Source organism: Takifugu flavidus, chromosome 8 (genome assembly GCF_003711565.1).
Source record: "Takifugu flavidus isolate HTHZ2018 chromosome 8, ASM371156v2, whole genome shotgun sequence".
In the NCBI taxonomy this organism is placed as follows: Eukaryota; Metazoa; Chordata; class Actinopteri; order Tetraodontiformes; family Tetraodontidae; genus Takifugu; species Takifugu flavidus.
In genome coordinates, this window is record NC_079527.1 from 14,190,560 (window position 1) to 14,217,481 (window position 26,922).

The 26,922-nt window shown below is 48.9% G+C and overlaps 5 protein-coding genes across 13 annotated transcripts; 2 read left to right on the forward strand and 3 right to left on the reverse strand.

Annotated features, from left to right (window-relative positions):
- The first annotated feature begins 290 nt into the window (after nt 1–290).
- Nucleotides 291–5,717, forward strand: LOC130529939 (oxysterol-binding protein-related protein 2-like). Of its 2 annotated transcripts, XM_057040674.1 has the most exons (15): nt 291–417; nt 686–792; nt 866–977; nt 1,269–1,344; nt 1,666–1,800; nt 1,891–1,988; nt 2,072–2,254; nt 2,430–2,537; nt 2,618–2,707; nt 2,785–2,911; nt 3,341–3,460; nt 3,765–3,888; nt 3,978–4,068; nt 4,148–4,264; nt 4,364–5,717. In XM_057040674.1, exons 2-14 carry the CDS (start codon nt 756–758, stop codon nt 4,248–4,250), a joined length of 1,404 nt encoding a protein of 467 aa, XP_056896654.1. In that variant the 5' UTR covers nt 291–417; nt 686–755; the 3' UTR covers nt 4,251–4,264; nt 4,364–5,717. The 2 variants fall into 2 exon arrangements, with proteins under 2 accessions (XP_056896654.1, XP_056896653.1); XM_057040673.1 differs by having other exon boundaries at nt 4,148–5,717.
- Nucleotides 5,718–6,372: 655 nt separating this feature from the next.
- Nucleotides 6,373–9,402, forward strand: adrm1 (ADRM1 26S proteasome ubiquitin receptor). Of its 2 annotated transcripts, none has more exons than XM_057041002.1 (10): nt 6,373–6,543; nt 7,105–7,323; nt 7,407–7,523; nt 7,740–7,860; nt 7,958–8,044; nt 8,133–8,220; nt 8,337–8,587; nt 8,658–8,815; nt 8,908–9,010; nt 9,087–9,402. In XM_057041002.1, exons 1-10 carry the CDS (start codon nt 6,484–6,486, stop codon nt 9,188–9,190), a joined length of 1,308 nt encoding a protein of 435 aa, XP_056896982.1. In that variant the 5' UTR covers nt 6,373–6,483; the 3' UTR covers nt 9,191–9,402. The 2 variants fall into 2 exon arrangements, with proteins under 2 accessions (XP_056896982.1, XP_056896981.1); XM_057041001.1 differs by having other exon boundaries at nt 6,492–6,543; nt 7,102–7,323.
- On the reverse strand, nt 9,375–14,287 carry LOC130530105 (CDK5 and ABL1 enzyme substrate 2-like). 5 transcript variants are annotated; one of them, XM_057040998.1, is made up of 10 exons: nt 13,734–14,287; nt 13,431–13,523; nt 12,637–12,714; nt 12,395–12,494; nt 12,145–12,313; nt 11,970–12,067; nt 11,401–11,507; nt 11,113–11,317; nt 10,672–10,807; nt 9,375–10,226 (listed from the first exon to the last, which is right to left on the reverse strand). In XM_057040998.1, the coding sequence occupies exons 1-10, from the start codon at nt 14,267–14,269 to the stop codon at nt 10,219–10,221; spliced, it is 1,530 nt and encodes a 509-aa protein (XP_056896978.1). In that variant the 5' UTR covers nt 14,270–14,287; the 3' UTR covers nt 9,375–10,218. The 5 variants fall into 5 exon arrangements, with proteins under 5 accessions (XP_056896978.1, XP_056896979.1, XP_056896975.1 ...); XM_057040999.1 differs by lacking the exon at nt 12,637–12,714; XM_057040995.1 differs by having other exon boundaries at nt 12,145–12,494.
- A 703-nt stretch (nt 14,288–14,990) lies between these two features.
- On the reverse strand, nt 14,991–20,986 carry LOC130530729 (XK-related protein 7-like). The gene is made up of 3 exons (XM_057042208.1): nt 20,041–20,986; nt 17,827–18,026; nt 14,991–17,599 (listed from the first exon to the last, which is right to left on the reverse strand). The coding sequence occupies exons 1-3, from the start codon at nt 20,568–20,570 to the stop codon at nt 16,644–16,646; spliced, it is 1,686 nt and encodes a 561-aa protein (XP_056898188.1). The 5' UTR covers nt 20,571–20,986; the 3' UTR covers nt 14,991–16,643.
- Nucleotides 20,987–21,105: 119 nt separating this feature from the next.
- On the reverse strand, nt 21,106–26,009 carry LOC130530732 (ras-related protein Rap-1A). 3 transcript variants are annotated; one of them, XM_057042212.1, is made up of 9 exons: nt 25,884–26,009; nt 24,591–24,733; nt 23,490–23,579; nt 23,272–23,340; nt 23,136–23,192; nt 22,914–23,054; nt 22,365–22,508; nt 22,160–22,271; nt 21,106–21,739 (listed from the first exon to the last, which is right to left on the reverse strand). In XM_057042212.1, exons 3-8 carry the CDS (start codon nt 23,544–23,546, stop codon nt 22,182–22,184), a joined length of 558 nt encoding a protein of 185 aa, XP_056898192.1. In that variant the 5' UTR covers nt 23,547–23,579; nt 24,591–24,733; nt 25,884–26,009; the 3' UTR covers nt 21,106–21,739; nt 22,160–22,181. The 3 variants fall into 3 exon arrangements, with proteins under 3 accessions (XP_056898192.1, XP_056898193.1, XP_056898194.1); XM_057042213.1 differs by having other exon boundaries at nt 22,150–22,271; XM_057042214.1 differs by lacking the exon at nt 25,884–26,009 and adding an exon at nt 25,809–25,879.
- Between the last annotated feature and the right edge of the window lie 913 nt (nt 26,010–26,922).

Genomic DNA, 26,922 nt, shown 5'->3' on the forward strand with positions numbered 1-26,922 from the left:
AGTAATGAAGGATTGCTTTAGCCAATTTTAATTACTGCTACTGATTTTTTTTAAGTAAGTATATTCTTGTTATTTTTAATTTTTTTGAGATCACAAATAAACCAGCCCTACATATAGCCCTAAAAATCTAATTTTTGTAGACACATAGAAACACATATTCACTATCATCCTAACCAAACATGATATTGTAATAATACGAGAACTCTTTATTATTTCATCCTTAAACGATCTTTAAACGCGACTCTGTCTTTAAGTCGTAAACCTGCTTTAATTATCAGCGGTTGAGGAGCTGCGCTCTGATTGGTAGATGGACCTGTCAATCACGGTGCCCTTGCCGCCTACTTCCGCCCTGTGTCGGAGGCAGTGGACTCTTCGATGTTTACGTGTGCGGAGTCGTAATTTGTCCCCAAACAACGGGTATATTTTACCGACTTGTGTTGAAATCTTCCTGTCAGTATTCGCATACGCATTTTTAGCCGATCCTTGCTGTTTACCCTGTGACTGATGCTCCACCTCGCTTTTGACTGCCAGGATGACAGCTAGTTAGCCGGATAGCTCGCTAACCGACAGCTAAAGAGTCTTTGGATAAATCCTTTGCTGACAGCAAACTATAATAGAATCATTCAGCTTATCTGTGCATTGTTACGTAAATGCAGCCTGCTATCAACTGTCCTCTCTTGTCCAGGTTGAATGCTTGTCTGTGATGCTTGAAACGAGGCAGGTCTGCGGGGACAGAGATCGCTGGACTGCTCAGTATGAACAGCGAAGAAGAGTTTTACGACGCTGAGACAGGTGAGGCTGCGGACTGTTGGACTCTTGTTCCACTCTTCCCTTGATGCTTGACCCCCCCGCTCTTGCTCATCAGGGCTGGAGTCGGATGACTCCTGTGAGGTCAGTTTTAAAGATGCTCTGGTGTTTGACGGCACGAAGGCGTCCGACGGCAGCACCACAAGGGAGAATGGAGTGTGGGAGCGCAGGTAAAGGGTCTTTGACACGTGTATGCATGCGTGCGTGCGTGCACGCATGGGTGTCTTTGCACGCCCTTGTTTGCAGATTCAGTATATGCACACTTGAGCCGTGCATTCAGTGTGTAAGGTTAGATTTTGTCTCCACTTGAACCTTCTAACGTGGCAACAAAAGTATTCCGATTGAGGTTTTTTTTTGTGTGTTCTATAGTGAGAAACTATTTTTAACACAAGCCCCAGATGCCAACAGACAAACCGTTTGAACTGCTGACTTTGAGATGTTGTTATATAAATGTGTCCCAGGAAGTCGCTGCCCGCCGAGATGATCTCCAGAAACAATTTCAGCGTTTGGAGCATACTGAAGAAATGCATCGGCATGGTGAGTCCTTATCTGCTTCCTCGCTCATCTAAGAGGTCAGAATAGAGGTCAGATTCTTTATTTTAGATATATATATCTATATATATAAATAAACGAACGCGTTTCTGCGAGATTAGTCCTAAACTCTTCAGTCTTTTCTGTCCCGTCTCACATATTGCGTCCATTGGAAAGAACCAAAAATAGCCAGAGTGAACATCAAAATATGTCACATGTTTCTTTTTTCCTCTTCCTGCAGTTGGGAGCCTGGAATGGCGGGAATGTTTCATTCATTTACGAGATAGGCTTTTCGTGTTTTAATGCTTTGGGTTTTCACTCGCGCAGGAATTGTCCAAAATAGCGATGCCAGTCGTGTTCAATGAGCCGCTGAGCTTTCTCCAGAGAATCTCGGAGTACATGGAACACACTCACCTCATCCACGAGGCCTGCAGCTTGTCTGACTCAATAGACCGTATGCAGGTATTACGATCTGAAACCTTTTCTCATGTCAAACCTGCGCGTTGAGCTCATTAGATAAACGTTTTCCTCTCTTGGCTTCATATTTTACAGGTCGTGGCAGCTTTTGCTGTTTCATCTGTAGCATCTCAGTGGGAGAGAACTGGAAAACCATTTAATCCTTTACTGGGAGAGACTTATGAGCTCATCAGGTACAGACTGGTGGAGCACGGCAGGTCTGTCTTAACGGTGGATAAACCGAACTGAGGCCATTTTGTTGATTGACTGATTATAGGGAGGACGAGGGCTACAGATTGATCTCGGAGCAGGTGAGCCACCACCCACCTGTCAGTGCCTTCCATGCCCAGTCTCTGAAGGAGGAGTTTGAGTTTCATGGCTCCATCTACCCCAAACTCAAGTTCTGGGGCAAAAGTGTGGAGGCCGAGCCCAAAGGCACCATGACCCTGGAGCTGCTGAAGTGAGTATCCATGGTGACGTTGCTGTGTCTTTTATTAAATTCGTTTTGTCGACTTTTTCATTCCTCCCTGTTTTTTTTTATATTGGCTAGAGGGGGAAAAAATATCATTTATAAGCAGCCGTCATAGAACAAATAGGAAGCCAGTTAGCCTTTACCTCTACCTGGTGTCTTGCAGACATAAAGAAGCGTACACTTGGACAAACCCAATGTGCTGCGTGCATAACATCATCTTAGGGAAACTCTGGATTGAGCAATACGGAACTGTGGAGATAATCAACCACAGGTGTGTTGACAAGTAAGTTAAAACTCCAAACTGTGCGATTTCTTTTAAGGGTTGACCTTTTTATCTCTAAAATCCATCAGCACCGGGGATAAGTGTGTGTTAACCTTCAAACCGTGCGGCATGTTTGGGAAAGAACTTCACAGAGTGGAGGGTCACATCCAGGACAGGAGGTACGTGCACGTCCGCACCGACGCTGTCAATAAGGAGCGGCTGTGATTGATCGTCTGTTTTTGTGTTTGTGAAACAGTAAGAAGAAACGACGCGTGATCTACGGGAAGTGGACAGAGTGCATGTACAGCGTGGACCCCAGGCTCTATGAAACATACAGGAAATCAGAGAAGAGGGCAGCAGGGGAGCCCAAAAAGCTGCGGACGGTTAGTCGCGCTCAGAGGGTCGACTGGCATAAGAAAAGCTGCTTTAAGTCTTCTCTCGTCTTTGGCACGTGTTGCCTCTGTCTTGCACCGATCTGTGACTCTGCCTTTGTTCTCAAATGATATCTTTTCCTTTCACAATAACGTGCAGTGGCTTTAGTAGAAGGTAAGGTAAACGCGTAGTAAAGTACTCGTTATCTGTAGTGTGCTGCTGCCGTCGTGTAGTTCCAGTTCTGTTCCAAGTGGAGTGTATGATTGGTCCATTGCCAGCACCGATCCGTCATGGCTTGCAATGACCTGCATTGTTGCTTGGAGGCGTGTTGAATTTGTGTCGGATGTGGTCGCGTGCATCACCCGTTTGCACGTGGACTGTGGGTGCTGTGAGCTTCCGCTGGGTTATTCCCAGACTGACGACGCCCTCTGTGTGTTCAGGAGCAAAGCTGCGAGGGAGAGGACGCAGACGAGATGCCCGAGGTTCAGGAGACTGTGACTGTGATACCAGGAAGTGCCTTACTCTGGAGGATAACGCCACGGCCGGCCCACTCGGCCCAGGTCAGCTCTTCGTCACTGTCTCTCGTCTCTACTTAAAAGGCTTTGAGTTCAGCCAGAGTTGCATGCAGATGTTCAACATCGAGGTGGTTTTTTCAGGACGATCCTTGTTCTGCTCAGAGCCTCTGATGAACTGCAGGAATGTGGAGAATGTTGCCCAGAACTTCACTTGAGCTCTGCACAAACCGTCGACAGTGTCGTGTGTTTAATAGTCTGAGACAGTGGCCATATGCTGTGTTGTGTGGAGGCATATTCAGATTATAAAGATTAATGCCGCTAACTTATCACCTCATTTTGTCTTTTTTAGATGTACAACTTCACCAGCTTTGCTATGACACTAAACGAGCTGGAGCCAGACATGGAGAGACTCCTGCCCCCCACAGACTGCAGACTGAGGCCTGACATCAGAGCTATGGAAAGCGGAGACATTGGTAAGAAGAACCTGACGGCAAAAAAAAGGTTTCCACCTTTCAGGCCCCTTTAACGGCTAATTCTTGTACCCATTTGGGGTATTTAACAGACGCAGCAAGTAATGAGAAGGAGCGTTTGGAGGAGAAGCAAAGAGCCGCACGCAGGGAGCGTTCGGTGGAAGAAGAGGAGTGGACGACCAGGTGTGTGTTACTGCTACAGCTTACACAGGTTCTCCTCCGTGTCCTGGTCATTCTCCAATCTCTTCCCGACTGTGTCCAGGTGGTTTCAGCTGGGGACAAACCCTCACACAGGAGCCGAGGACTGGCTGTACACGGGAGGCTACTTTGACAGGAATTACACCCACTGTCCCAACATTTATTGACACGTCGCTCTGCGGTGGGATTTTACTAAGATTTGTGCCACGCAGACACCGATGCCGTGTCTTTGTGTGAGTGGAGGAAAAAAGTGGTAAAATGTTTTGGTTTTTTTTTTCAGATTCATAACTGTGAACTCAAGGGCACGGGCGACCTGCAAGTTAATGGAGAATGGAGAGTTTACTTATTGTAAATCTTCATCTTTATACGCTCTAATCCCGAATCTGATAATATTGAGGGTTTTAACCAGTGGAGTGTGTGTGTTAGTGTGAGTGTGAGTGTGAGAACATGCTGCTGGACACAAACACTCTTACTCCTATATAATATAATTAGCTGTAATTCAGGTACTCCTCCATAAATCCACCACAAACTTAAGTCACACCTAAACGTCAGGGTTTATTGAAAAGCATTACTTACTTTAACATAAATGTCTGTTTGCGCTAGCTGTAAACAAGCCGAAAAGATGTCACGAGTGTGATCATTTCTGTGACTCGAGACTTCGGAGTAGAGATGCAACAGTGTTTACTAGCAAAGCGTTAAGTCGTTGGTACCGACTCGTGTCCACCGTAGCGTAGATGTGTAGAAGTGATGCATGCTCGCTTGCCCATATCATTATTTACACAAGCTAAAGCCACGAGAGCCCCTGTGCACTAAGCCTGTATCTTGTAAATGATCCATACGCATCATTAAAGAAAGGGATCTGTGGCAGATTGGTTGAAGAGAAGTCTAGACGCTAAAAGAACCGGGCGGAAGAGAGCCGGATAATATCACTTCTAACATTATTCTTATTTTTAATTGAGTCCTTCTGGCAAACATCCTTTGATCCTATACTTTTGGGCACTGACTAACCTGTAAATTGCTGATATTTAGACTTTCGATTTTAAATTTTGCCGAATATTAGCCGTTCCCGTTAAAACAAGCGTGGTCACAGAATTGTTTCATGGTTCAGCGCCCCCCCCCCCCCCGGTCATTTGCCAGTAACACTGTAGCTGTTTTAAACCTATGCAAATCAACCCTCCCAGCCTCTCCTCCTGAAATGTGAACATAGAAACACTTCAGTCCTCTGTAGCTTGTAGCCAACATGTGCTTCCAGCACCGCAGAGGCAGCAGAACATGAATATCTGCTTATGAAAACTCTTAACAGCACAGATTGTTCCTCTCAGTGGAGCGCCGACCTCGCAGCAACTGCACATTCGAACGCTCCCGGCTGCGGCGCACGTGTCGTGCGGGGAGCTTCGGCTCACGTAGCTGCTCTGCCCTGAACACAAAGCACTTTGTGACGCCTGCAGACACCAGTCGCAGGTCTGGTCCGAGAACACTCGCCTGGTCTCGTCTCCCCTTTGGCCTCACCTGTTTGAGAATGTTTACGTTGTTTTTGTTTGGTTCTCTTGTGTTTTTCCTCTTTATGCTGTAAACTCGCCAACAACCGTATGCATACGTGGCACTTTGGAGAAATAAACTCTGACTGGAAACTATCGGCCTTGTGGTGCATCACTTTTACCCTTCAGCTATAGCTCATGACACCAGCGTGTGTGTTATTTATACTTAGTCATAAGATATCTATAGGACAGAGGAGAAAACAAATGAGGGTTTTATTCTATTTAAAATCAGAGCCTTTGACTCGCAAAAAGAACATTTATGTCTAAATCTGTAGATTTTTCGATTGGAATTTCTCTACATTTCTCCTTTCTGGATATGGAAGTTTAAAAATGTTAATAAAATGTTGACACTATTGCTGTTTGGATTTTTTTGTCACAGTGAAATGCTTTTGCCCCCCAATCTTTGTCTCTTGGCTAATTAACCATTTTCAGGACCCATTAATCATAGAATGTGATGATTACGTTATGGTGATGAGGCAATGATCTTTAATGGATCAAAGCCAAAAGGGCTTTGGGATTCAGAAAAGTGCCCAGAGACTATTTTGATCGTAACAGACGCTATATAAATAAAGAATGATTGATTGATTTCGTCATAGAGTAACATACAATGTTATGTGACCTTTTATCGCTAGAGGTCTGAGCTCTCCGAGTGCTTTTCTAGTTTACTGTATAAGGAATTGTTTACATTTTATTGACACATAAATTACAAAGCCAATCTGTTTCTTCACGCCGATCCTAAGCAGAAGTAATAACTTCTTGCGCTTCGATCCTTCTGCATCGTATTTGCGAAGTGGAGGTTAAAACCTTTTGATTGACACGTCGGTCAGCCAATCGGAGCAAACCACCCGACGGCTTTCAGCCAATGAGGAGCCTCTTCCGGTATTTTTCATTTCCTGTTTCAGCGACGTTGCACTCAACGAATGTGAGTACAATCATCGGTTTATTTGATGTGTTTTCAGTTTATTACTGTTAAACAGGTGGGTTTTGGGGCGATTTACCTCGTTAAGATACACCTGTAGCTCATCCGTGTCCGCAGTGAGCTGTAACCAGGCCTATTTTTAAAGAGTGCAGAGTCATCTACGGGCTACAAGCTAAGCCACGGTAGCTATTTCATTGGGGGCTCTGGGATGATTTCTGCCCCCATAATCAGCTCAAATCTACGTTTTTAACCACATCTACTTGAAAATGTGTTACTCTCCTCTCGGCCTAGGATGATCTAAGGAATCTGCTCGCAGTTGTCATCCAATTTTTAACAACGGAAGATACAACAAGTGATCATTTTCTAAGTCTGTGACATCAGACGTTTCGCTCTGACGAAAACGCATTTTAATGTATAGATTCAGCAGGATGTAACTAAAAAAACTACAATGTTTGCAATAGTGATGTGTGGGCCGATGATTGCATAGCCTGAAACACTGGAAAGGGTGAAATGTGCCCCGGAGCCAGTATTCCCTGTGTTTGATTGTGTCTGATCTCCCAGCAGATCTTCATTATGGCGTCTGGAGCTCTCTTCCCCAGCATGGTGTCTGGGTCCCGCAGCTCCTCCAGCAAGTACCTGGTGGAGTTCCGCGCTGGCAAGATGACCATGAAGGGAAGCACCGTGACCCCAGACAAACGCAAAGGTCAGGTGTACATCCAGCAGACGGACGACTCTCTCATCCATTTCTGCTGGAAGGATCGCACCACTGGGAATGTGGACGATGTAGGTCGCAGCTTGCATTTGCAGTTGAACCCGTCTCTATTGTCTTTGGGTTTTTAAAAAAATGTTAATTCCCCCTCATTTAGGATCTGATCATTTTCCCCGACGACTGTGAGTTCAAACGGGTGAATCAGTGCACGACCGGACGAGTTTATGTGCTGAAGTTTAAAGCGGGCTCCAAAAGACTCTTCTTCTGGATGCAGGTACACATCTGGGTGGCGACAATAGCCTGAGGGACAATGAGCACATTTAATACGTGTATATATATAACTTATACATGTATATTTTTGTAGAAAGTGCTAAATACATGTATCTGTATCGCCCTCTGGTGGTAGACTGCAGTAGGACCCTTCACCCTGCCTCTAGCATGCTGCCATTTTATAACATGTTACAGGAAATCTGTCCTTTTCTAATGTCAGGAACCAAAGACTGATAAGGACGAGGAGTTCTGCCGTAAAGTGAACGAGTATCTCAACAACCCGCCCATCCCTGGTGCTCTTGGCAGTGGTGGTGGAGGACACGAGCTGTCTGCTCTGGGAGGTAAACGGTGCCTGAGCGCTGTCAAAAATGCCTTTTTTTTTTTTTTTTTAAACCAAAAAGCACCAAAAGCTTGCGTTGTTTTACGTGTCCCCTCCAGGCGAAGGCGGTCTGCAAAACCTTCTGGGCAACATGAGCCACAACCAGCTGATGCAGCTGATCGGACCGACTGGACTCGGAGGGATCGGTATTCCAACTCTTTATCCCATAAAGCGGCTCGCCACCTGCCATCTCAGGAGATTAAGGGTGTATTTCTTTTGTTGCGTGACTGTCAGGTGGTCTCGGGGCTCTTGCTGGTCCGGGATTGGCGAACCTCCTGGGTGGCGGCAGCAGTGTCCCTGCAGCCAGCATCTCCTCCACAAGGTGTCTAATCCCTGATAGATGTGCTTCAGAATCCTAACGGTCCCAATCATGTTTCCTGGTGGTTTTAGTAGCTGCTCCCTGTTCCCTTCCTGACTGTTTTTATTTTTTTCCCCCAGTCCGTCCACAGCCGCGACCCCCACTTCCACCTCTGCTGCCAGCCGGGTCACCTCCTCGCAGGTGCCCACCACCCCCATCACCCCCATCACCCCCTCTGCTACCTCCACGGCCTCCCCCACGGCCACCACCCCATCCACTCCCGCGCCGTCCTCCCAGGCAGCAGGGTCGGCCAACCCCGCCCAGCCCATCCAGCTGAGGGACCTGCAGAGCATCCTGGCCACCATGAACGTGCCCGCCGGCGGCCAGGGGGGTGAGGGCAGACCGCCGTGAACTTCCTGTGTGAGTGAGGGAAAGATTGAGACCTTGTTTACTCCCTGTAGTGGACCTGACCAGCGTCCTGACGCCCGACGTCATGGCTCCCATCCTGGCCAACCCCGAGGTGCAGCAGAGGCTGATGCCCTACCTGCCCAGTGGAGAGTCGCTGCCCCAGAGCAGCGAGGAGCTCAGCAACACGCTCAGCTCGCCGCAGTTCCAGCAGGTACACGTGGCCACAAATATCAGACCCCATTGGTCCCTGTGGACGCCGCTCCACTTTTGTTGACATCACCTCGCCGTGCGTCTTTACTGCAGGCTATGAGCATGTTCAGCAGCGCTCTGGCGTCGGGCCAGTTGGGCCCGCTGATGAACCAGTTCGGTTTGCCAGCGGAGGCCGTCGACGCGGCGAACAAAGGAGGTCAGTGTGGAAACGGTTTGCTTTAGTAGAAAGCCCCAAAATGTTTGCACTTGACTTGAACTCATCGTCATTGCAGACGTGGAAGCGTTCGCCAAAGCCATGGAAACTGAGACCAAGTCGGACCAGGACGGAGACTCCAAGGACAAGAAAGAGGAGGACGAAGACATGAGTTTGGACTGAGGCGTCCCTGCGTTGTTGGTTAACTCGTCTCGCTCCTGTTTCGTACCAGTTGTAGATTAAAGAAGTGATCGATACGGTAGAAATTGACAGATAATCATCTGCCGCGCGCTGATGTGTGTGTTAGCCAACCTGCATGACATTTACTGGATCCTTGTGACCAGAAAGGAACAGCAGATAAACGTGCTTGTGATTATAAAGTTGTTTATTTTCCACGTCTCTTGCACACGATAAATTACAGACAGGCAAAAAAAAAAAATCACTTCAGCGTTTGGAAGTGTGTCAAAAGCATTTTACTGCATGAAAACAACAAATATTTACTTATTCAACAACATCGTCAGCCGTAACATTCTGACAAGAGCTACCGGAGTATTTTAACGTCCACGCAGCAGCTGGCGAAAAGGTCAACGCCACCGACGTTTGGCCGTTCCACCGCCGCTGCGGTCGCAGGCACTTTCACCGCCGTACTCGTTACGACACACTAAACGTGCAATACTGCGGCGACGGACAGAGCTCAGCACACTGGAGCGCAACAAGATGAGTTTATTTCATTTATCGTCCTTGACGGCTCCCAAATATGACCTCAGGGTGCCACACGCCCCCTGGTGGTCAACTCTGAAGGCAGAAACTAACATTTAGAAGAAACCCTGCAAAAAGACGACTAAAGAGTTAAAGTAGTCGATTTGTGCGTGATTTCTGGCGTCGCTGAGCTCTCTCGGCCGCCTGGAAGGTCAACGCATTCTGGCACGTAACGCACAACGAACCGCACTTCTGGGGTCATTAGATGGCGCTCAAGGCCGACGGCCACCAGCGTGGCTCACTGACCACTGTCGTGGACGCGTGAGAGCGCACGGACACTACGGCGATTCTTCTTTGGGTTTTATTTTATGAGAAACGTATGAAATAAAATTCCTGAGATAAAAAAAAAATAAAAAAAACGGGGCTGATTAACAACAAGCAAATCTCATTTCAGGACGTCACACTGGGCGATGGACGAAATAATAACATCCACTGTCCGTTTCCAGAGAGTTCTAATGACCTAGATTAAAACAAACACATTTTCAAAAAGGTCAAAAGGTCGTCTTCTCTGGTAACATGTTAAAGTATCACAGTGGCTTTAAAAGGCATTTACAAGTTTCACTGTACCATTAAACACACAATGGGCTACTTGGGGGTCTTCTAACACCACAGGCTGCTGGTAAAGAGGGTGGATTAAAAATAAAAGCACAATTAACGTGCTTGTTGAACATCTCTAACATAGAGGTCATCACAAGGTCGACACCAAACGTGTAAAAAGACATTCAGATAGACACCCTACAAAGTGTAAACTGCTCATTAAGTGGCGATTCAAGTCACGACACAGAATATAAATAGAACCAGTATTATTTGATTTAAACACAGCTTATTGACTGGTTGACACACACACAAACACACACACACACACGAGTGCGCTGCTGCGTCAGGCTAAGCACAGACAGGCTAACCTTGCTGCACCAGCCTGCGATAGTGTGGCATGACCTTGCTCTCTGGGAAGTAGAGCCCCATCTCCAAGGCAACCAACACAGGGAACTCCAGAGGTATCAGCTCTCGTCTGTTGATGCGGAAACGCTCCTCCAGCTTCTGTTCAGAGAGACAAAAGGTCAATAGGGACGGTAACATGACCTCCAACACGCTGCCCGTGTGCACATTTTCTGACCATAACATGAGGGTTGACAGTGATCACATGACAGACAGGCACGCCAGCACCGTATACAGTTGCTATAGTAACCACCTGTGGCGGTTTCAGTATAGCTCCGTAAATTAGCAACTATGTGGTTTAATCTTCCTAAATGCTGAAGTTTGATGAGCCTCAACGAGCTGGCAGCTCCGCCCCCCCTAGCGGCGGCCTGCCGGTGGCGTGCGTCGCCGCTTCCGTGTTCACTCACGTCAATCAGCTGCTTGACTTCCGGCTTCCTCAGGTCGCTGCTGATCTTTGCGGCCAGCAGCACGCAAGCGGCAGCCACCAGCTTCCTGTTCTGCTTGTTCAGGCGTCCCTGCAGCACCAGTTTCTCAAAGTAAACAAAAGCCATCGCCGTGGTAACCGGCTGCAGACCAAACTCCTCGCTCACGGCACGCATCTCTCTTTTCAAGCTGGGGGGAGAGCGGGGGGGGGGGTCATAGTCACAGATCTGACAGAGGAGGGGGAGCAGAAGACTCTAGAGGTCAAAGGTCACCTTCTTATTTTACTGAGAGTCAGCTTGATGTGAGGGAACCTCTCCTTGAAGGTCACGTTCATGTCCTTCTTCAGGTCCGATGGTTTCACGTACTCGATCACCGTCGTCTGCAGAGATGACCCGACGGGCCCGTTAGCACCAGAACTCACACCCCCGCCCCTTTCAATCTGTCAAAGATGGACCTGAAGCTATTCTGGATTAGAGGTTACAGCCTTGTGACGGCAGAACTGTGGGAACGAGACACAGTTAACTCGTTTTACAGGCTCCATTATAAAACAATTTACAAGTCAAATGTGAGCGCTCGTTCTCCTGAACAAATGATCCGCAGGAGCCTGCCCGTCTGCTCCAGGTTAAACTGCAGATTCCGCCTGTTAATCAGTGGTATTCTTGGTGTCAGCGGTGTAAAAGGACTTAGCACCCAATCAGAAACAGTAAAAAACAGGTTTACAGCAGCTGTGCCACACTTTTATGACATAGCCACATAAAACACTCCAAATATTGTAACAACATGGAGACGCTGCGGGGAACTCTGGGAGGCAGGAAGCCCGACCCATCGGACAGACGCTCACCATGTAGGACGCGAATATCAGGACCCGCTTGTGCCGCCCACATGGCCACTGTGGGTCGCTGAGCAGGTTGGGATCGTACTCCGTCACCTCCTCGACGCCTGAAACACAAAAACCAGAGTCGGGAAAAAAAACCCGGAAACGCCAGCGGAGGCGTGCGACTTCAGCGTGGGCCTACATGGCTCCTGCGCCGCAGCGTTGGTGGGGTGAGCGGAGGCGGGGTTCCTCTGCCCGCTGGCGCGGAAGCGCGACTGGGGAGTCTGAGCGGCGCCGGCCTCCGCGGCGCCGGCGCTCTTCATCCTCGCCAAAGCGTTGGTCGGGTAGAGAAACTGAGCGTAGGACACCGTCTGAAACAGAGACAGAACAGAAGCGGGTGCAGCACGTCGGACGCGTTTCTGATCCTCGGCGGCCGGCGATTGGACGTTTACCTTCCCAGAGGAGCCCAGCTCCACCCCCTCCAGGGAGGGCAGCAGGTCCGCCGCCACCACCGACGGCAGCCTCTGTCTCTGGGCCTCCAGCTTGGTGTCGCTGTCCAGAGAGGCACAGTCACGTTATCATCACAGCACCGGCCGCACTCACACACGCTGCCTGACCGCGGTGATGATGGACCACAGAGGACGAGGATGGAAACAGAAAGGTGATGGCGATGGCGATGGCGCCGTCTGTGTACCTGAGGTGAGCGCTCTCTCCGTAGGGCAGCACTGAGAAAGCAGCATATAACGACCGCTTGGCACAAACCAGCACGATCCTGGTAGACAAAACAGACGGTCAGTCTACCGGCGACAGCCACAGGCTACATTAAATGAGGGCGACGCCCACAGAGCGGCGTCTGCTGAGGAACCGATCGAACCTCCCTGGCTTGTTTTTATTAATCGTACTCTCCCTCCCTTTTTCGGCCCCCCCAAGCAAAAGGGCAACAAACGGAGGCTAAATGGCAGCGACCACTTACGCGCGTAGAAAAGCCAAAACCTGCAGCCACAAACCAGCGATCAATACCAGAGACCTCTGGGTGCCCGCCAGAGAAATCAGACCTCCCCAGAGCCGAGAGCAAACCGCGACGACAAAAAATAAATCATCAGCGTCGACGTGAAATATCAATTTCTGACCGATGAACCGCTAAACGCGGCCGTGTCGTTCTTTGGCGTGTGGGGCGAAACCCTACAGAAGCATGTAAAAGCCCCTCGCCATGAATTAAGCCGCACCTTCGGGTTAATGAATGATTAACAAGCCCTGAAAGGGAAAGAGAAAGACTCCTCTGCAACAGATGGAAAAACACCAGACGTCATGACTGTGGGCGTGAGGTGTCAGGAGGTGAAGTGAGAGTCGAGACACAGAAACATGATGCAGGATGAGAAACAAAGCTAGTTCCACTCCTCTGTGTTGAACGCTAAACTAATAATCAGCTTATTGTAGCAACAACAGGGCGCCATTTATGAGTGACAGCCTCAGAACCTTCTGACCCACCTGCATCCCCTGGTATCATACTGCCTCATGCTCTTGATGAAGTGGACCTTCTTTGGCACTTTGGGTCCGGGAGATCCGGACACATTCCTCAGCCTGGGGAAGAAAAAAAAGCACATCAGCATCGTGCGTGTGTCCATGTATGTGACAGAATAACAGGAAGTGCAAAATCATACATTAATTCTGGAGAATTCCTAAAGCAGAATCTCCAAAACAGAACGAAACTTTTTTTGTAATCAAGCGCTTCTCTTATGCGGAAGTCGTCCAGCAGCTCACAGGCCCGATATAAGTCATAAAGATGTTCACCTCTGACGTGTTTCCAGATTCGTACCGGCCTGGACCGGGCTCACCGCGGCGGGTGTTGACCTGACACGGGCGCAGGGCTGATGGACGCCGGGCGCCGGAGACGTAAAGGTGTCCGGGGCGAGAACCTCGGCCGCACAGCCTCCCTCCAGAAATACCTCGTTGGCCCCGGCGAAGCCGGGAGACGTTACCGAAGACGGTCGTGTGGGGGTGAACACCCCAGGAATACTGGAGATCGAGCAGCTGCCGGCGGGTTCCGTCACCTGGGCGACCGGCCCGTGGCTTTCCGCCGGCGGCAGCGGCTCGGCCGCGGGGCCGCCGGCACTGTCACTGAGCCCGGGCTCGTCGTCGGCGTTTTGGTCGGCGTGTTCATCGCGAGGCTGGTTGCGTGGCCGTCCGTCGAGCGAGATGTTATTGAGGAATAACAAAGCGGCTTGTCTCCTGCGGGAATCCTTGGTTTTCCTTCGGTGTTCTCGTTGTGTTTTTGCGGGTTGGTTGTTCCGGCCGGTGACCGGAAGCCCGCACAACGCGGTCGCCATTCCAGTTTGAAAAGTGGTGGAGCCTCGCACGATAATAACAGCTCGGTTGTCCCGCCCCCTTCACGCTGATTGGCTGTAGAAAATAATATTACCCAAATAGTGTAAACTCTCGACGGTGATTGGACAATAGTAATAATATGATGGGACGTAGTATAAATACCAGGGATTCACCGGAAAAACTATTTCTAATTCACATTTCACTTTACAATTCCAACTCTGTTGATACGTGAAACCAATAAAAATATCTATTTTACTTTCAGCCCAATTGACACTATAAATAAAATTGAAGTATCTTAAGTGAAAAAGTTTGAGCAGATATTTCTGTGTCCCTGGCCTTCTTCTATTATACATAGTATAACATACCTTTTTAAGCATATGTACATTAATATCAAATATAGGGTCAGACAATGGTCAAAGTTTATGCAGCATTTGTTTTTGTAAGTATACATCAATTATTTATTATTAATATTTTGATTTCTCTATAAAAGCTACCAAACAGGTTGAAGGTACCTTAAATGCTCTCAGGGAGTTTTGCTTTTCAGGAATTGACCCAAAGTCTGTATTTAGCATTTGCAAGTGTGTGAGAGCGAAGAGGAGCCGCAGCTCAGCAGTTGGCTCACTCTATTGCAGCTGCAGGAGATAAAAACAGCGACAGTGTTACTGAGACCATAATCATACCGTGTTGGAAACACCATATTAAAAAAGACATTTACAGAAGCGATCAGGTAAACACATTGGTCTTTATTCCAGCAACAACAAAAGAATGAAATTTTATTCACCTTTGACCTTTTTTCTTGCTCTGAACAGCAATCCTGGCATGACCAGTTTAAGGCTTTTTTGAGTTTGAGGTACAGCCTCGCACCATCCTGCCACTACAAGTGCATTTCACGGTTCACCGCGCTGCTGTCACATGACTGATTTGAACTCTGAGCACCATATTTGATGCCCAAGGCCTTTGTTACTGGACCTACGGTGGGAAAAAGGTGCTTATTTCACTCTCATCTGGAAAAATGGGCAGACTGGACAGTGTTTACAACAAAACTGTCATATCTCAGTGACTTTAAAGTAACTTTAAAGTAGCATAAATGCGCATGGCTTCCCCCGACTTTTACACGCACACGCAAACACACACACGCACGCACTAAGGATCAATAATTTAAGAGGAGGTTATCAGTCATCACAATAAAAATTCAGTGCTCAAATAACAGTTAAACACCAGTGTATCTACAACTTCCACTTTTAAGTATCAGGTCAGATTTACATCCAAGGCATCTCCAGCATAACTTAAGTCGTCATTTTAGGCCTCTGGATTACTGAAGCGTTTATAGAATGAAAATAAAAAATAAAACGAAGAATGGAAAAAAAAAATCCCCCAAATTTCCTCTAGAACAAGTAAACTAAGGTGTTAATAAAAGCACCACATACCTGTACTATCAGGAATACAGAAGCTATTCAGTTGGGAGTATGATGATAGAGTTCTGCTTTTTTCTCCTTTTTTCTGACAGCGTATGGATACAGTACGATTACAGACAGTGCTGTCCATCTGAAACTACGTCTTCATTGTACAGTTTCATTTACATTAAATTTCCACACGCGGTCGATAGAATACATCCTTTAAAGGTAAATGTTTATTCAGCACATGCACATTCTGGATGAAGGTGCATCCAATAATAAGGATGTCATGTCCCCAGAAAACGACCGATTGCTCGTAAAAGCACACAAAAATCTCCTTTTTTGTTCTGTCTCAATTAAGAAAAAGAAAGTACAACGAGAACTTCATCATTTGCACGAACAGAATGATAAAAACGAAAACGCTCAAAGCTTTTTTTTCCCCCCACAAATAATCACATTTTCAACTGTTTTTACATTCAACTCAAAATGTTGCTTCTGAGCCGCTTCAACATGAGTGAATAGTTATGGAACACGTGATTATTGACGCCTGTGCTGCCTTCGTTCCAGGGAAAGTTTCCCTCCGAGCTGCCATAAACAATCACACATGTTGAAGCTCCGCCTGGGGTTGTATTTTTTGGACTGTAATGTGCTGAAGGGTTGCTGAGGAGGACTTCCTGTCTGTGATTGAACGCCACCTCTCTGCCTGTCTGTGCTTCTGTCTTCACTTAGCTTCAGCGCTAACGTCCTGCACCACACCCTGACCTGAGAAACGATACGGAAACCAAAATATCGCGCCATCGTCGTACAACGTCACAGTACTTCGCCCGTAAAAAAAGGACAGTCTGCGTCTTCCTTCTCTCGTCTCCGTCGCCGTGCGAGCAGGCGTGGAGCTGGAACCGAGCGCGCTGAGAGTCACCCGCTGCCATTTCCATTGAGGCAGGCTCTTATTGGTCGGGGGCTGAGTCGCGGCTCCCTCCCCGCGTCACACGGTGGTCTCGTACTCCATCACTTCTTTGGGATTGCCCAGACAGCGGTACTGGATCCTTGGCGTGACCGGTGCGGCGCTTTCCAGGACGAGGATGGTTTTACGCAGCCTGCGGTCGATGAAATGGGCGTCCCAGGCGGGGTATTTCTTCCTGGGCAGGTCTATTCGGATGACAGGCCCCTCTGTCCTGGGTGTGGGGTGGTTCACTGGGGCGTGAGCACCCCGGGGTGGTCTTACCTGAAACACGTCTCCGTCTATGCCGGCCCCCTGCTCTCTCTCAGAGCCTTTAGTTCTCTGCAGGGTCCTGGGGGGGCTGCTCACCACGTCGGGCGGGTGGCTGGAAGCCGGAGAGCCCAGCGACTCCACAGGCACCTCCTTCTCCACAATATACCCCCACCCTGAGACCGGGCCGTCGGGGTGCAGCAGACAGTAATACACAAACATGAAGAAGGTGCCCAGAGCGTAGCTGCTGGCCACCACACACACCATGATGACGGCGTAGGACTCTGATGTACGGGAGCCGCGATACAGGTACCAGATCGTGGTGAGCGCCACGTTCTCAACGAACACGGTCAGGCTGTAGATGAGCATCCTGCACCGAGTGCGCCCCTCCCTCACACTGAACCAGCAGAAAATGTACACAACCCCCACCATCATGTTATAGATGATCTCCTCCCATTTGGACATGCAGAAGTCTGTTTCACCTTGGATTATCCAAAAGGTCATGATGCACCAGTGGGCCACGATGAAGATGCCAAAGTAAAGCTGGAACACGGAGGCGAAGAGAGCGAAGGCCAGGGTGCGGGCGCCGATGGTGAACAAGTGCCACAGGATCTGAACGACGACGGCCTTGTAGGTCATGGGCAGCTTATCGTCCCGGGAGTCCCTCAGCACTTTCTGATAGGAGGCGATCATCCAGGCGAGGGAAATCAGCGAGGCAGAAGCTGAAAGGCCTGCAGAGGCCGACAGAAGAGAAGTCAGAGAGGACAGGAATTACGAGCTACACGAGCCCATTAATCTCACCTCTCTGTCTAATCAGCCCAGATTAATCAACCACAACCACCTGGTATCATTTAATGACAGCAGACGAACTACTGAGCCAGGAGAACCCGGAGTAAGGATCCATGTGAGCTGCCATAACGACAAATAACGTCACCCCCCTCTGCGACGGGACACCCACCCTGAAGAGGCAGGACCTGCTTGGTGTAGATCATGATGCTGAGCTGCAGGACCAGCTGAGGCGCGCTCTTCAGGAAGGACTCCAGCAGGCGCAGCATGCTGATGTCGGCACTTTCAAACATCATGCGCCAGTAGAAGTGACGGCGCTCGGGGTCCCTGTGCCACCGGCTCTGCACGCCCAGGTACAGAGCGTGGACGTACCTGCAGGCAGACAGGCAGACAGACAGACAGTATTTACATGTTGTATCTGGGGCAAATATGAGCAAATATTTGGGGTTTTTTTTAAGGATGTCTTGGGATTCACGGATGAACGTCAAACCCAGACGCACAGAAGTCATTTCCTCCTTATTCTGAAGGAGCCGACAGCATTACCGGGGGCTCCTCCAGAACTTAGATCAAACTGAGCTGCTCTGTTTTAATTTAAGAGGCATCGGCGGGCGGGAATGTGCGAAATCCCGCTTCACGTATAAGACAGAGGGCTGCAGAAACGGCGAGAAATGGGTCCAAAGAGGGAAGAAAGATATGTGCTCTCATTGCTGGATGAGAGATGATGCTCAGGGAAGCGGAAGAGCGGGCCATCAATCCCCTCCTGAGCTTTGCGGACTCCATTGTCGCTCCCACCTCGACTGGCTCCATAACGGCCTTTCGTAACCAACACGTGTCACCAGCACATTTCTGCACCGGTGCGCCGACATGTGACAGCTATGTGCGTGGTGCGGCAGCCTTGGAATGATCATTATGCCACAGGAAGTGTTAAAGAAAATAAAAGCGATGGTTGCCACAGCGGACCGGAGCTATGAATGTGTCAGTAATTGCCTCGGGGAGAGGGGGCAGGAGACGCCATGTCAACAAGCTAAATGAACCACCAGGGAGCGTGTGTGAGTGTGAGCGTGTGTGTGCGTTGTTTTTGTGGTTCCTGCTACACAAACTGTGCCCTGGGACGCACAGAAAATAGAGCATATGTGCAGAAATGAGGGCCAATGACTCACGAGCAGGCGCACACAGACAATCGCCCCAACTCTTTGGGACGGCCCTGGAGTTGATCCCCGCTCACCTGCCCGAGGCGCATCGGTGACAGATCAGACCCGAGTTAACAGCGCGAGGCAGAACGCGGCGCTGATGCTCTTAATGTGCAGACGCGCAGGTCCCAGATCAGCAAAAGTTGAACGGGGCGCACGCAGCAGCTCTAATGGCATGACCGGTAATTCTGCGCTGCCGCGAGGTTTTAATGCGCTCCTGGGCACGCTCACGCCGGGAAGAAATCGGAAATCAATGGGGATATTACCCACAGGGCGGTCTAAGGAGGCAGGAAGCGCGAGGCCACAGGGGCAGACAGACGGGGGCAGAAACTTAGGGATGAATCAAGCGCTCCATCCGGATCCGGTTGCAGCGTTAACACTCGGTTTCTCGTCTCGTCATTCTGCAAACTACAACTTTCTCCTCCCACCTCCATTCAGCCGAATGCCTCCATCTGACTGGCAGCAGTTCAAGCCTGTCAAAAGCCATCAGGGCGCTGGAGGCTCGAGCAGCTGCTCACTACAGCTGAGCATAGCTGACCCACAGACCTACTAGCATTTGTGAGAGAGTTGCGCTTCAGACGTTCACAAGTTTGCTTTTAGTCTCCGAGCGCGGCTGGTATTTACACACGTTTGGAGAGAAACATCCAGGCATTCTAAAACCTGCAGGGGAGGTTTGGGAATATGGATTTTAGAGGAGGAAAAGAAAATACAGAGAAGGAGCCTGGAGCTGAGAGCTGAAAATACACCAGACAGCGACGGGGAGGCGGGTGAACATCACTGCAGGAAGGAAGCGACGCTCGTGAAGCTCCGGGAGGTGGAACCTCCGTCAAGACAAAAGGGGGCCTCATCTTTCCGTGTAAGGCGATTGGGGTGGGTGAGTTGGTGGTTTTCTCCTGGAGATGATTGACCTAAAAGCGCGTGTTGTGAGAGGAGGAGGGGGGGGCGGGGGGTTCTGTCCACCCCCCCATCCCGGTTTAGAAGCTGTGGGGGGAAAAAACGTCAAATAATGCAACAAGACATTCTGGCATTTTGAGTCCAGATCCTCCCTGAATGTCCACGCTTCACAGGCTGCATGCGAGGATGCTGCGAGCTGCACACACACACACACACACACACACACACGCACACACACACACACAAAGGCGGAATGTGCTACCCTCCTTCCCCCTGATCCAATTACGGCTGCTGGAACTCACCTCCAGACCTGCGCCAGTTGAAAAATGTGAACGATGGCCTGGAAAAGCCACACGAAGACCCTGCAGCAGCCGCGGGCTCCTCCCACGGTGCCCGGCCCCGGCAGCACCTCGGCCGCGGCGGCGCGGCCAGCGCCCCGCTCGCCGCTGTCCTTGGTGCTGAAGTCCTCCTCCCCCGACGCCGCCACCACGGCGGCCGCCGCCGAGCCGCTCTCGACGCTCTCCGCGAAATCGTAGGCGAACCATCGGAAACTCAGGACCTGCACCACCAGGGACGGGACGATGACAAAGACCAGAGTCAGCGCGAAGCACCAGTAGTAAGTCCGGAGGTAGTAGTCCGCCGCCAGCCACAGGTCTGAGGCCCCGTCCGAGAAGAAGACCAGGAGGGCGCACAGCGTCCAGCAGCAGTCCGGGAGGGAGTAGCGCTGCTCGGCGGGACGGTGCCGGGGGGCCCGTGGGTCCGGCCCGGGAGGACACTCGGCTTGGATTTCGTTCCGTTGAGAGAGGGGTGCACCGTCAGATTTCGCGGCCATGTTTGTTGTAGGGAAGAGAGTGAGTAAGAGATGGGAAAATGATGGAAGGGGGAGGGGGGTCGCGCAGCGTGTGCGCCTGGATGCATGCGTGTGGGTGAGGGGAGGGGGAGGATGATGAGGGTCGGTTAGAGAGGGGAGTCACCGCCGGAAACCACACGGAGAAATGGGGTTTTAATTACGACCCTACCGGGGCAGGTCGCTACGGAAGCCTGCTTGGACCGAAGATTCGGATATTTAATCTGAAACTACGCGATCTCTTTGTCTTAGTAATTATATGTTTGAACATCACGAGGGAATAAAGGCTGGAATGGACATCAAATCGGGTTTCTGTGCACCTCAGTCCTGTCATCGGACCACTTCTGTTATTGTAAAGTTCCATTTTCAGGATGTTCATTTTGTTGTAATAAATAATCAGTTCCACCAGAATGCAGCTTTTCTTTTTTTTTTTTGAATAGCAGCACCTGAAAAGTGAATTTCAGTCCAGTTTTAAACAGAAAAAAACTTTTTTTTTATTAAAAAAAACAAGACGCCAAAATAATGAAAACGTACTAAAATTTAATCATTCATAAAAGCTGGAAAATCATCTGTGACAGCAATATTAGAGTCGGTTTAGTACAATATATTTTCAGCGTCAGGACAAATCAGAACACCCCCCCACCCCCCCACATCGGTCTATAAAATACTAATTTCCTTCGCTGTATTATGCAAAAATGGAAGTAGAATATATTATGGGAAATATGGAAGGCTTGCAGCTTCCGATATAAAACAAAGTCACTTAGGAAAGATGTTACTCATCGATACGCACCATTAAAAGTAGGAAAGGGTAACTGGGAAACGATGCGTCCGTCGACGAGGCAAACATTTCGTCTTTACTTCTGCAGGAAGGCTTTTCTTGATTTTTAAGTTCCCATATATGTGGATTTGAACCATTATTTCCGAAAGAAAGACACGGAAAAGAAAAAGAGAGCAGAGCTGTTAACAGGCTGACCGTTCAAAAAGAAAAGAACCGAACAAGAGAATCTGTGGCCACGAGGAAGCAGGGGGGGGGTTCTTGGTGTGGTCTGCTGCCACGTCGGAGGTGGCGAGTATCCGTCAGCCGTGTTCTAAATGCTCTGGAGAGGACTGGGAATGCTGGCACCAACCACTGGGAAACGGTTCATAATGAGCTTCTGAAAGCAGGTAGAAACAAACAAATTTAAATTCATCATGATTCGATAAAAACTGAAGCTGTTGGATATTATTAGAAGGCTGCAAAAACATTCTGGAGTCATACAAATAAACCACAAATCTAAATCTGAAAGCCTCAACACTGTCTGCTGCGTTAGCAGTTTATAATTAGAGGAAATGATAAAAACTATATCAGCACCGATTTTAGCCACTCGACACTTGCGCTGTTTGACCAGCAGGTGGAGCCAAAGCGATGAAGAAAACTCAATTTTGGTTGGTTAAAAGTGTTAAAATTCACCAGTTCTGCCTGTTAAAAATGGTTTTAACCTCTCAAATAACCAAATAAACTCCATAGAAACGGCAAAGTCTCACAGGTTCCATCCCACTAACCCAAAACAATGTGAATTATTACATTTTCCCACCTGGCCCGAAGCTCCTATCGTTCTAGAGCAGCGTGCAATTCGACCTCTTTTTTGTTTTCTTCTTTTCCATCGGCGTTTTTCTGTTGATCTGTCGCACCAGATCGTAGAAAATCTACAAGACAGGAGCCACGTTGTTACTGGTGCAGTCAGAACCGGGATCACCGGGCCCAGTTTAGACGCGGGCCGCCTGCATCCGCGCTCTCACCTCGTTAACGTTGATCTTTGATTTAGCTGAAGTCTCTAAAAAGGCACAGTTGCTCCACTGGCGGGCCAGGTTCTGGCCCTGCTCCTTCCCCACCACACGCTCGTTCTCCAGGTCACATTTGTTTCCCACCAGGATCATGGGAACCTGAGGGAGCCACACAGCCGGGGCATTAGTCGGGGTTTACCCCTCGCCTCTTCCCGGATCCGATACGTGTTCAGAAAAGTGAGATGAGAATTGAAACAGCCCGTCATGAATAAATAAAGCGCTCACGCAGCGCGGCCTCTAAATAAAGACGCAGAGGGAACCGAAGGCATCTAAGCCCGGCAGACATTTCCTCCCCACCACCGGGTTCCTGCCCCCCTCCCCCTTCACTGAGAACACTAACGAGGGAGCGATGAACCCGATAGGAGAGGATCCAGTAGATCCGGAAGGTTAAGACACTGGAAACTGAGATCATATTAATGCCACACAAACAGCCTGCATGGGAATTCTAAGGAATTCCGACCCGTTCCGAACCCCAATCGAGTGCTCAGAAGCCCCGACACTCACGTCCTCGGTGTCCTTCACTCGCAGGATCTGCTCCCGGAGGTCCTGAAGGTCGTTGAATGTGGACTGCGCCGTGATGGAGTACACCAGAGCGAAACCCTGGCCGTTCTTCATGTACAGGTCCCTCATGGCGGTGAACTGCTCCTATGGAAACGAGGCCCGAGGGGGGCGGAGCCGTCAGGAGGCTGCGTTAATTCCTCGCTCGTTCAAAGCGGTCGGACTTACTGTTCCCGCCGTGTCGAGGATTTCCAGCATGCACTGCTGCCCGTCCACCTCCACCTGCTGTTGGAGGGAAACCAGACACATGAAACCAGGCGAGTGGACACAGGGGAGGACAGCAGGGGACGCCGTCTGGACCTACCTTTCTGTAGGAGTCTTCTATTGTGGGGTCATACTTCTCCACAAAAATCCCCTGAACAAACTGGACCGTCTGAAAGAGCAAAACAAACATCTCTAAGAGTCAAACCACACTTCCTGCGTATCCCAAAGCACGTCGCTGCGTTGGTACTGGGAATAACAGCGCCAGAACACGGCGGTGTCCAAGACCAGGCCGTGACCCGGCCTCCTGCTGTGACTCACCAGTGCTGATTTCCCAACGCCTCCTGATCCCAGCACCACGAGCTTGTACTCACGCATGGTGGCCGGCTTCACTGGACAGCACTGGGAAGTCTGGGAAGACACAGATCACAACATGACCCCCGACCCTGGCAGAAAACCACCCAGCGTCGCTCCCGGTTCTGGAGAACTCCGGTTGAGTCCGGTTTATTAGCCAGGGTTGACCGGGAGAGGTTGGGCGTGCTTTAAATAACCTCATCTCATTAGAAGATGGAGGAAGGAGCCAGAAAATCTGACCTCCCGTCGGGCTGATTCACTCTGTGGCCCAGAAAACTCTGGATGTCAGAACTAGAAGAGGCGCGACAGCAGAACCCAGACGAGAGTTCCTCCGAAGACCAGACAGTCGAGACGCCGCCGCCGCTGCGTTTTCCACAAGATTCATCAACCGCTGGAGGATTTTAATGAATTCTGATTTAAAGTCTGAACTTTAAAACCCGTCACCACCTTTCAGCAGGCAATTAAAACTGTGCACCGACGTGTACAAAGGGCCCGGCGGTGAAAAACCCCCTGTGATCCAAACTCTGAAATGCAAATCGAATCTTCATTTGATGTACAAATGTCAAGGAGGGGGCGACGCGCGCCATGAAATCTCATTTACGAAGCTCTCTAGATCTACTGATCACACAATGTCGAACATTTGGCAAATCAGGAGACCAACAATACAAAAACCACTCTGTCACACTCGGCTGGCATTTGCAATTCTAACGACGGCGCACGGAGCGTCACCAGAAACCCACAGTGTTCGCCGGGCGCACGGGCTCGGCTACAAAGAGCCATTGTGACGACCCTCGGCGGCTGAAGTGCCCCATACAAACGGAAAATGGAGATCAGAGAGCGCACGCATGAAAAACGCCTCGCGACCATTACGAAAAGGGGCGGGGCCAAGGACGGTGGCGCTGGGCTTTCTTGCATTAGCTGGGCTAAACCTTGAGGACACAAAAAATATGCTAAAAGTGAGATCTATGTGGGTGTCGGGAAACGCCCCGTCGTTCAAAACGGCCATTTTCTGAGGCAGAAGGAAGCCGAGACTTCAGAAATGAGACCGACCGGCGTAGTTTGACCTACTGTGTAAACGGCTGCTGCAAGACAGCAAGTCCCTCTACATCTGGCGAGGAGGGGGCCCAGCAGATCCTCAGGTACACCGACACCAGGGGCAGGCGCTGAGGTCCAGCTGGTCTACGCTAAAGAGCTCGCACAGGGATCTGCCTCTAAATGGTGGAAGACAGAACTTGGTTAGACGGGCAACAAATCTGTATGTGCAAAAGGCGTTAAAAGGCATATCTGTTCGGCGTGTTCAGAAAGAACATTTAAGAGCTGTGTGTGTTTGCAAGTGTTGTCACATGGTGCATATAGCAAACACTGCTCCTAATAGATGCTTTAAAAGGACAGCTGTTCAATAGATGCACACAAAATCTACACAAAAGCATAACTGGGCAAGAGAAAATACATCTCCCTTAAGATTTAAAATACACCACTGATGACAGTTTTAAGAAAACTTTAGAAAACTGGTAACCTCGTAATGTGAAGTTAGGGAAATAAAGGCTAAAGTTAAGTTCGTAGCAACTTGTAGCATAGTTCATTTCGAAAGGAAGGGTGTGGCTATTAGTTTCCCAACAACAGATTGTCACCGTCCTAAACTTCAAAAGGGAAAAAAGTCGACAGTTTTAATAGGTAAACTTAATTAGGAAGACACTTCAAATGTGTTCTGAAAAAAAAGTACCAGAAAATAGGAAGTAGGATTCTTAAAACAAACGCTTACATATATTAAATACTAGCATACAGTTAGCATGGGTTGTAGCTAGCTTAGGTTAGTCTACGTTAGAAAATACACAAAGTGCTCTCTCAACACAAACAAGACCAACTAGTGACGGCATTTCGGAGATAGTTTAACAACCACCCATCTGCAGTTGAGATTTAACCAACAATGAACTCGATTTTACCCGTTTCCTCAACACAATGTTTGGCAAACACTGGAGGCTAATAAGTTGGTTAGCTCGTTAGCGCACCAGGCACAACTCACAATTCTTATAGCGCGAATGGTATCATTCTGCCTTGGTCAGCACGTCTGTAAATAGCTCAAATTTAGATCACGTAGGGGATAAAGTCGTAGAGGACGGGATCAACAAATCGAGTTTGTACCGACAGCTCGTTGGCTACTCTAGCCAGTTAACTAGATTAGCCTCCAAGCTACTTGTCTCAATGGTAACTTTATACTACAAAAAAACTGAAAGGTCAGTCTGATACCGTCTACAGAGGTCGGATTACGGGCCCATATTTACCCACCGAAGTCACCATTTGGGGTTATTATCCGAGCAGAGGCTAATTTTAAACGGGGATATAGTTTCTGAAGACTCTTACCGTATTCTGCTACTGCGAGTGCGCTAAAACCACTGGGCGAAAGTACAGCAGAGGGATCGGAACACACGGCTGCTGATTGGCTGAGGACCAGCCAATCACAGCTGAGTATCGGCCTTTCACGGCTGAGGACCAGCCAATCACAGCTCAGGACCAGCCAACCAGAGCTCAGGACCAGCCAATCCGAGCTCAGGACCAGCCAATCACAGCTGAGGACCAGCCAATCAGAGCCTTCCAAGTTACGGTCCGATTTTAAATGTTATTTAAAGGCTCCTCTAAACACAGATCCCTGTGAAACCACACGCGTGCGTGTGGTTCCGCGTGAAACCATTTTTAATAATTCAACACCACAAAGGCAACAGAACAGGACAGAAGAGTGGACATTAAAGAGGAAGTACGGAATATCCAGTCTCGAGAGAAACTTGTTCCGATTACTGGTTTTACTTCCGCTTCACAGTGCCTCCGAAATGTGGATTTCCATTAAAAAGAAACACGTCTGCTGGACTATTACTCTTTTGGTTGTTCCTTTCCCCCCCAAACAGATTTATGCACCTTTGAGCCCTTTTTGTGTTTTAAATCATCATTTATAATCTGATTACGGCTAATCTGCTGTAGATTGTAGAATTTACGATGAGGAATAAGAAAGAAACTTCATGCTCCAGTGTGTAAGATTAAGATAAGTGTGGAAGATCAAGTGGTAAGAATACAGATTAGAAGAACTGAATTTGACCTATAAATAAAGAATCCATCATTGTATTGTATCATCTATCGGATCACATTATATAAAATTCTGACTTTGAAGTTTAGTTTTATTTACAAATCATTGATTGATTACGACTAAATATGAAGGGCAGCGTGGTCTTCTCATATTTATGATTTTATTTTTTCTAACAAAATGGAGTAAAAGGAAATATTTCAAATAAGTCTTTCTTCTTCTTCCTTCTTTTGGTTTCTTCTTCGATGCAGTGTGAAGTAGAAAATGCGCCCCCAGTGGCGCAACGTGGGAACTGCGCTCTAAAAGATACCCCGCATTAAAATAACC

What these genes read in the sequence shown, in the direction of transcription:
- LOC130529939 (XM_057040673.1), top strand. Translation starts at nt 756, where the DNA reads ATGAACAGCGAAGAAGAGTTTTACGACGCTGAGACAG. An exon ending in TGAAGAAATGCATCGGCATG is followed by an intron (nt 1,345 to 1,665) that starts GTGAGTCCTTAT and finishes TCACTCGCGCAG; the next exon opens with GAATTGTCCAAAATAGCGAT. An exon ending in GGCCGGCCCACTCGGCCCAG is followed by an intron (nt 3,461 to 3,764) that starts GTCAGCTCTTCG and finishes TGTCTTTTTTAG; the next exon opens with ATGTACAACTTCACCAGCTT.
- adrm1 (XM_057041002.1), top strand. Translation starts at nt 6,484, where the DNA reads ATGAGGAGCCTCTTCCGGTATTTTTCATTTCCTGTTTCAGCGACGTTG. An exon ending in GACTGGACTCGGAGGGATCG is followed by an intron (nt 8,045 to 8,132) that starts GTATTCCAACTC and finishes CGTGACTGTCAG; the next exon opens with GTGGTCTCGGGGCTCTTGCT. An exon ending in GCCAGCATCTCCTCCACAAG is followed by an intron (nt 8,221 to 8,336) that starts GTGTCTAATCCC and finishes TTTTTCCCCCAG; the next exon opens with TCCGTCCACAGCCGCGACCC.
- LOC130530729 (XM_057042208.1), bottom strand. Translation starts at nt 20,570, where the DNA reads ATGGCCGCGAAATCTGACGGTGCACCCCTCTCTCAACGGAACGAAATC. An exon ending in CAACTGGCGCAGGTCTGGAG is followed by an intron (nt 18,027 to 20,040) that starts GTGAGTTCCAGC and finishes GTCTGCCTGCAG; the next exon opens with GTACGTCCACGCTCTGTACC. An exon ending in GCAGGTCCTGCCTCTTCAGG is followed by an intron (nt 17,600 to 17,826) that starts GTGGGTGTCCCG and finishes CGGCCTCTGCAG; the next exon opens with GCCTTTCAGCTTCTGCCTCG.
- LOC130530732 (XM_057042212.1), bottom strand. Translation starts at nt 23,546, where the DNA reads ATGCGTGAGTACAAGCTCGTGGTGCTGGGATCAGGAGGCGTTGGGAAA. An exon ending in TAGAAGACTCCTACAGAAAG is followed by an intron (nt 23,193 to 23,271) that starts GTAGGTCCAGAC and finishes TCCCTCCAACAG; the next exon opens with CAGGTGGAGGTGGACGGGCA. An exon ending in GAGTGAAGGACACCGAGGAC is followed by an intron (nt 22,509 to 22,913) that starts GTGAGTGTCGGG and finishes TGGCTCCCTCAG; the next exon opens with GTTCCCATGATCCTGGTGGG.
- LOC130530105 (XM_057040995.1), bottom strand. Translation starts at nt 14,269, where the DNA reads ATGGCGACCGCGTTGTGCGGGCTTCCGGTCACCGGCCGGAACAACCAA. An exon ending in TATGATACCAGGGGATGCAG is followed by an intron (nt 12,715 to 13,430) that starts GTGGGTCAGAAG and finishes TTTGTCTACCAG; the next exon opens with GATCGTGCTGGTTTGTGCCA. An exon ending in ACTCTCAGTAAAATAAGAAG is followed by an intron (nt 11,318 to 11,400) that starts GTGACCTTTGAC and finishes CTCTCCCCCCAG; the next exon opens with CTTGAAAAGAGAGATGCGTG.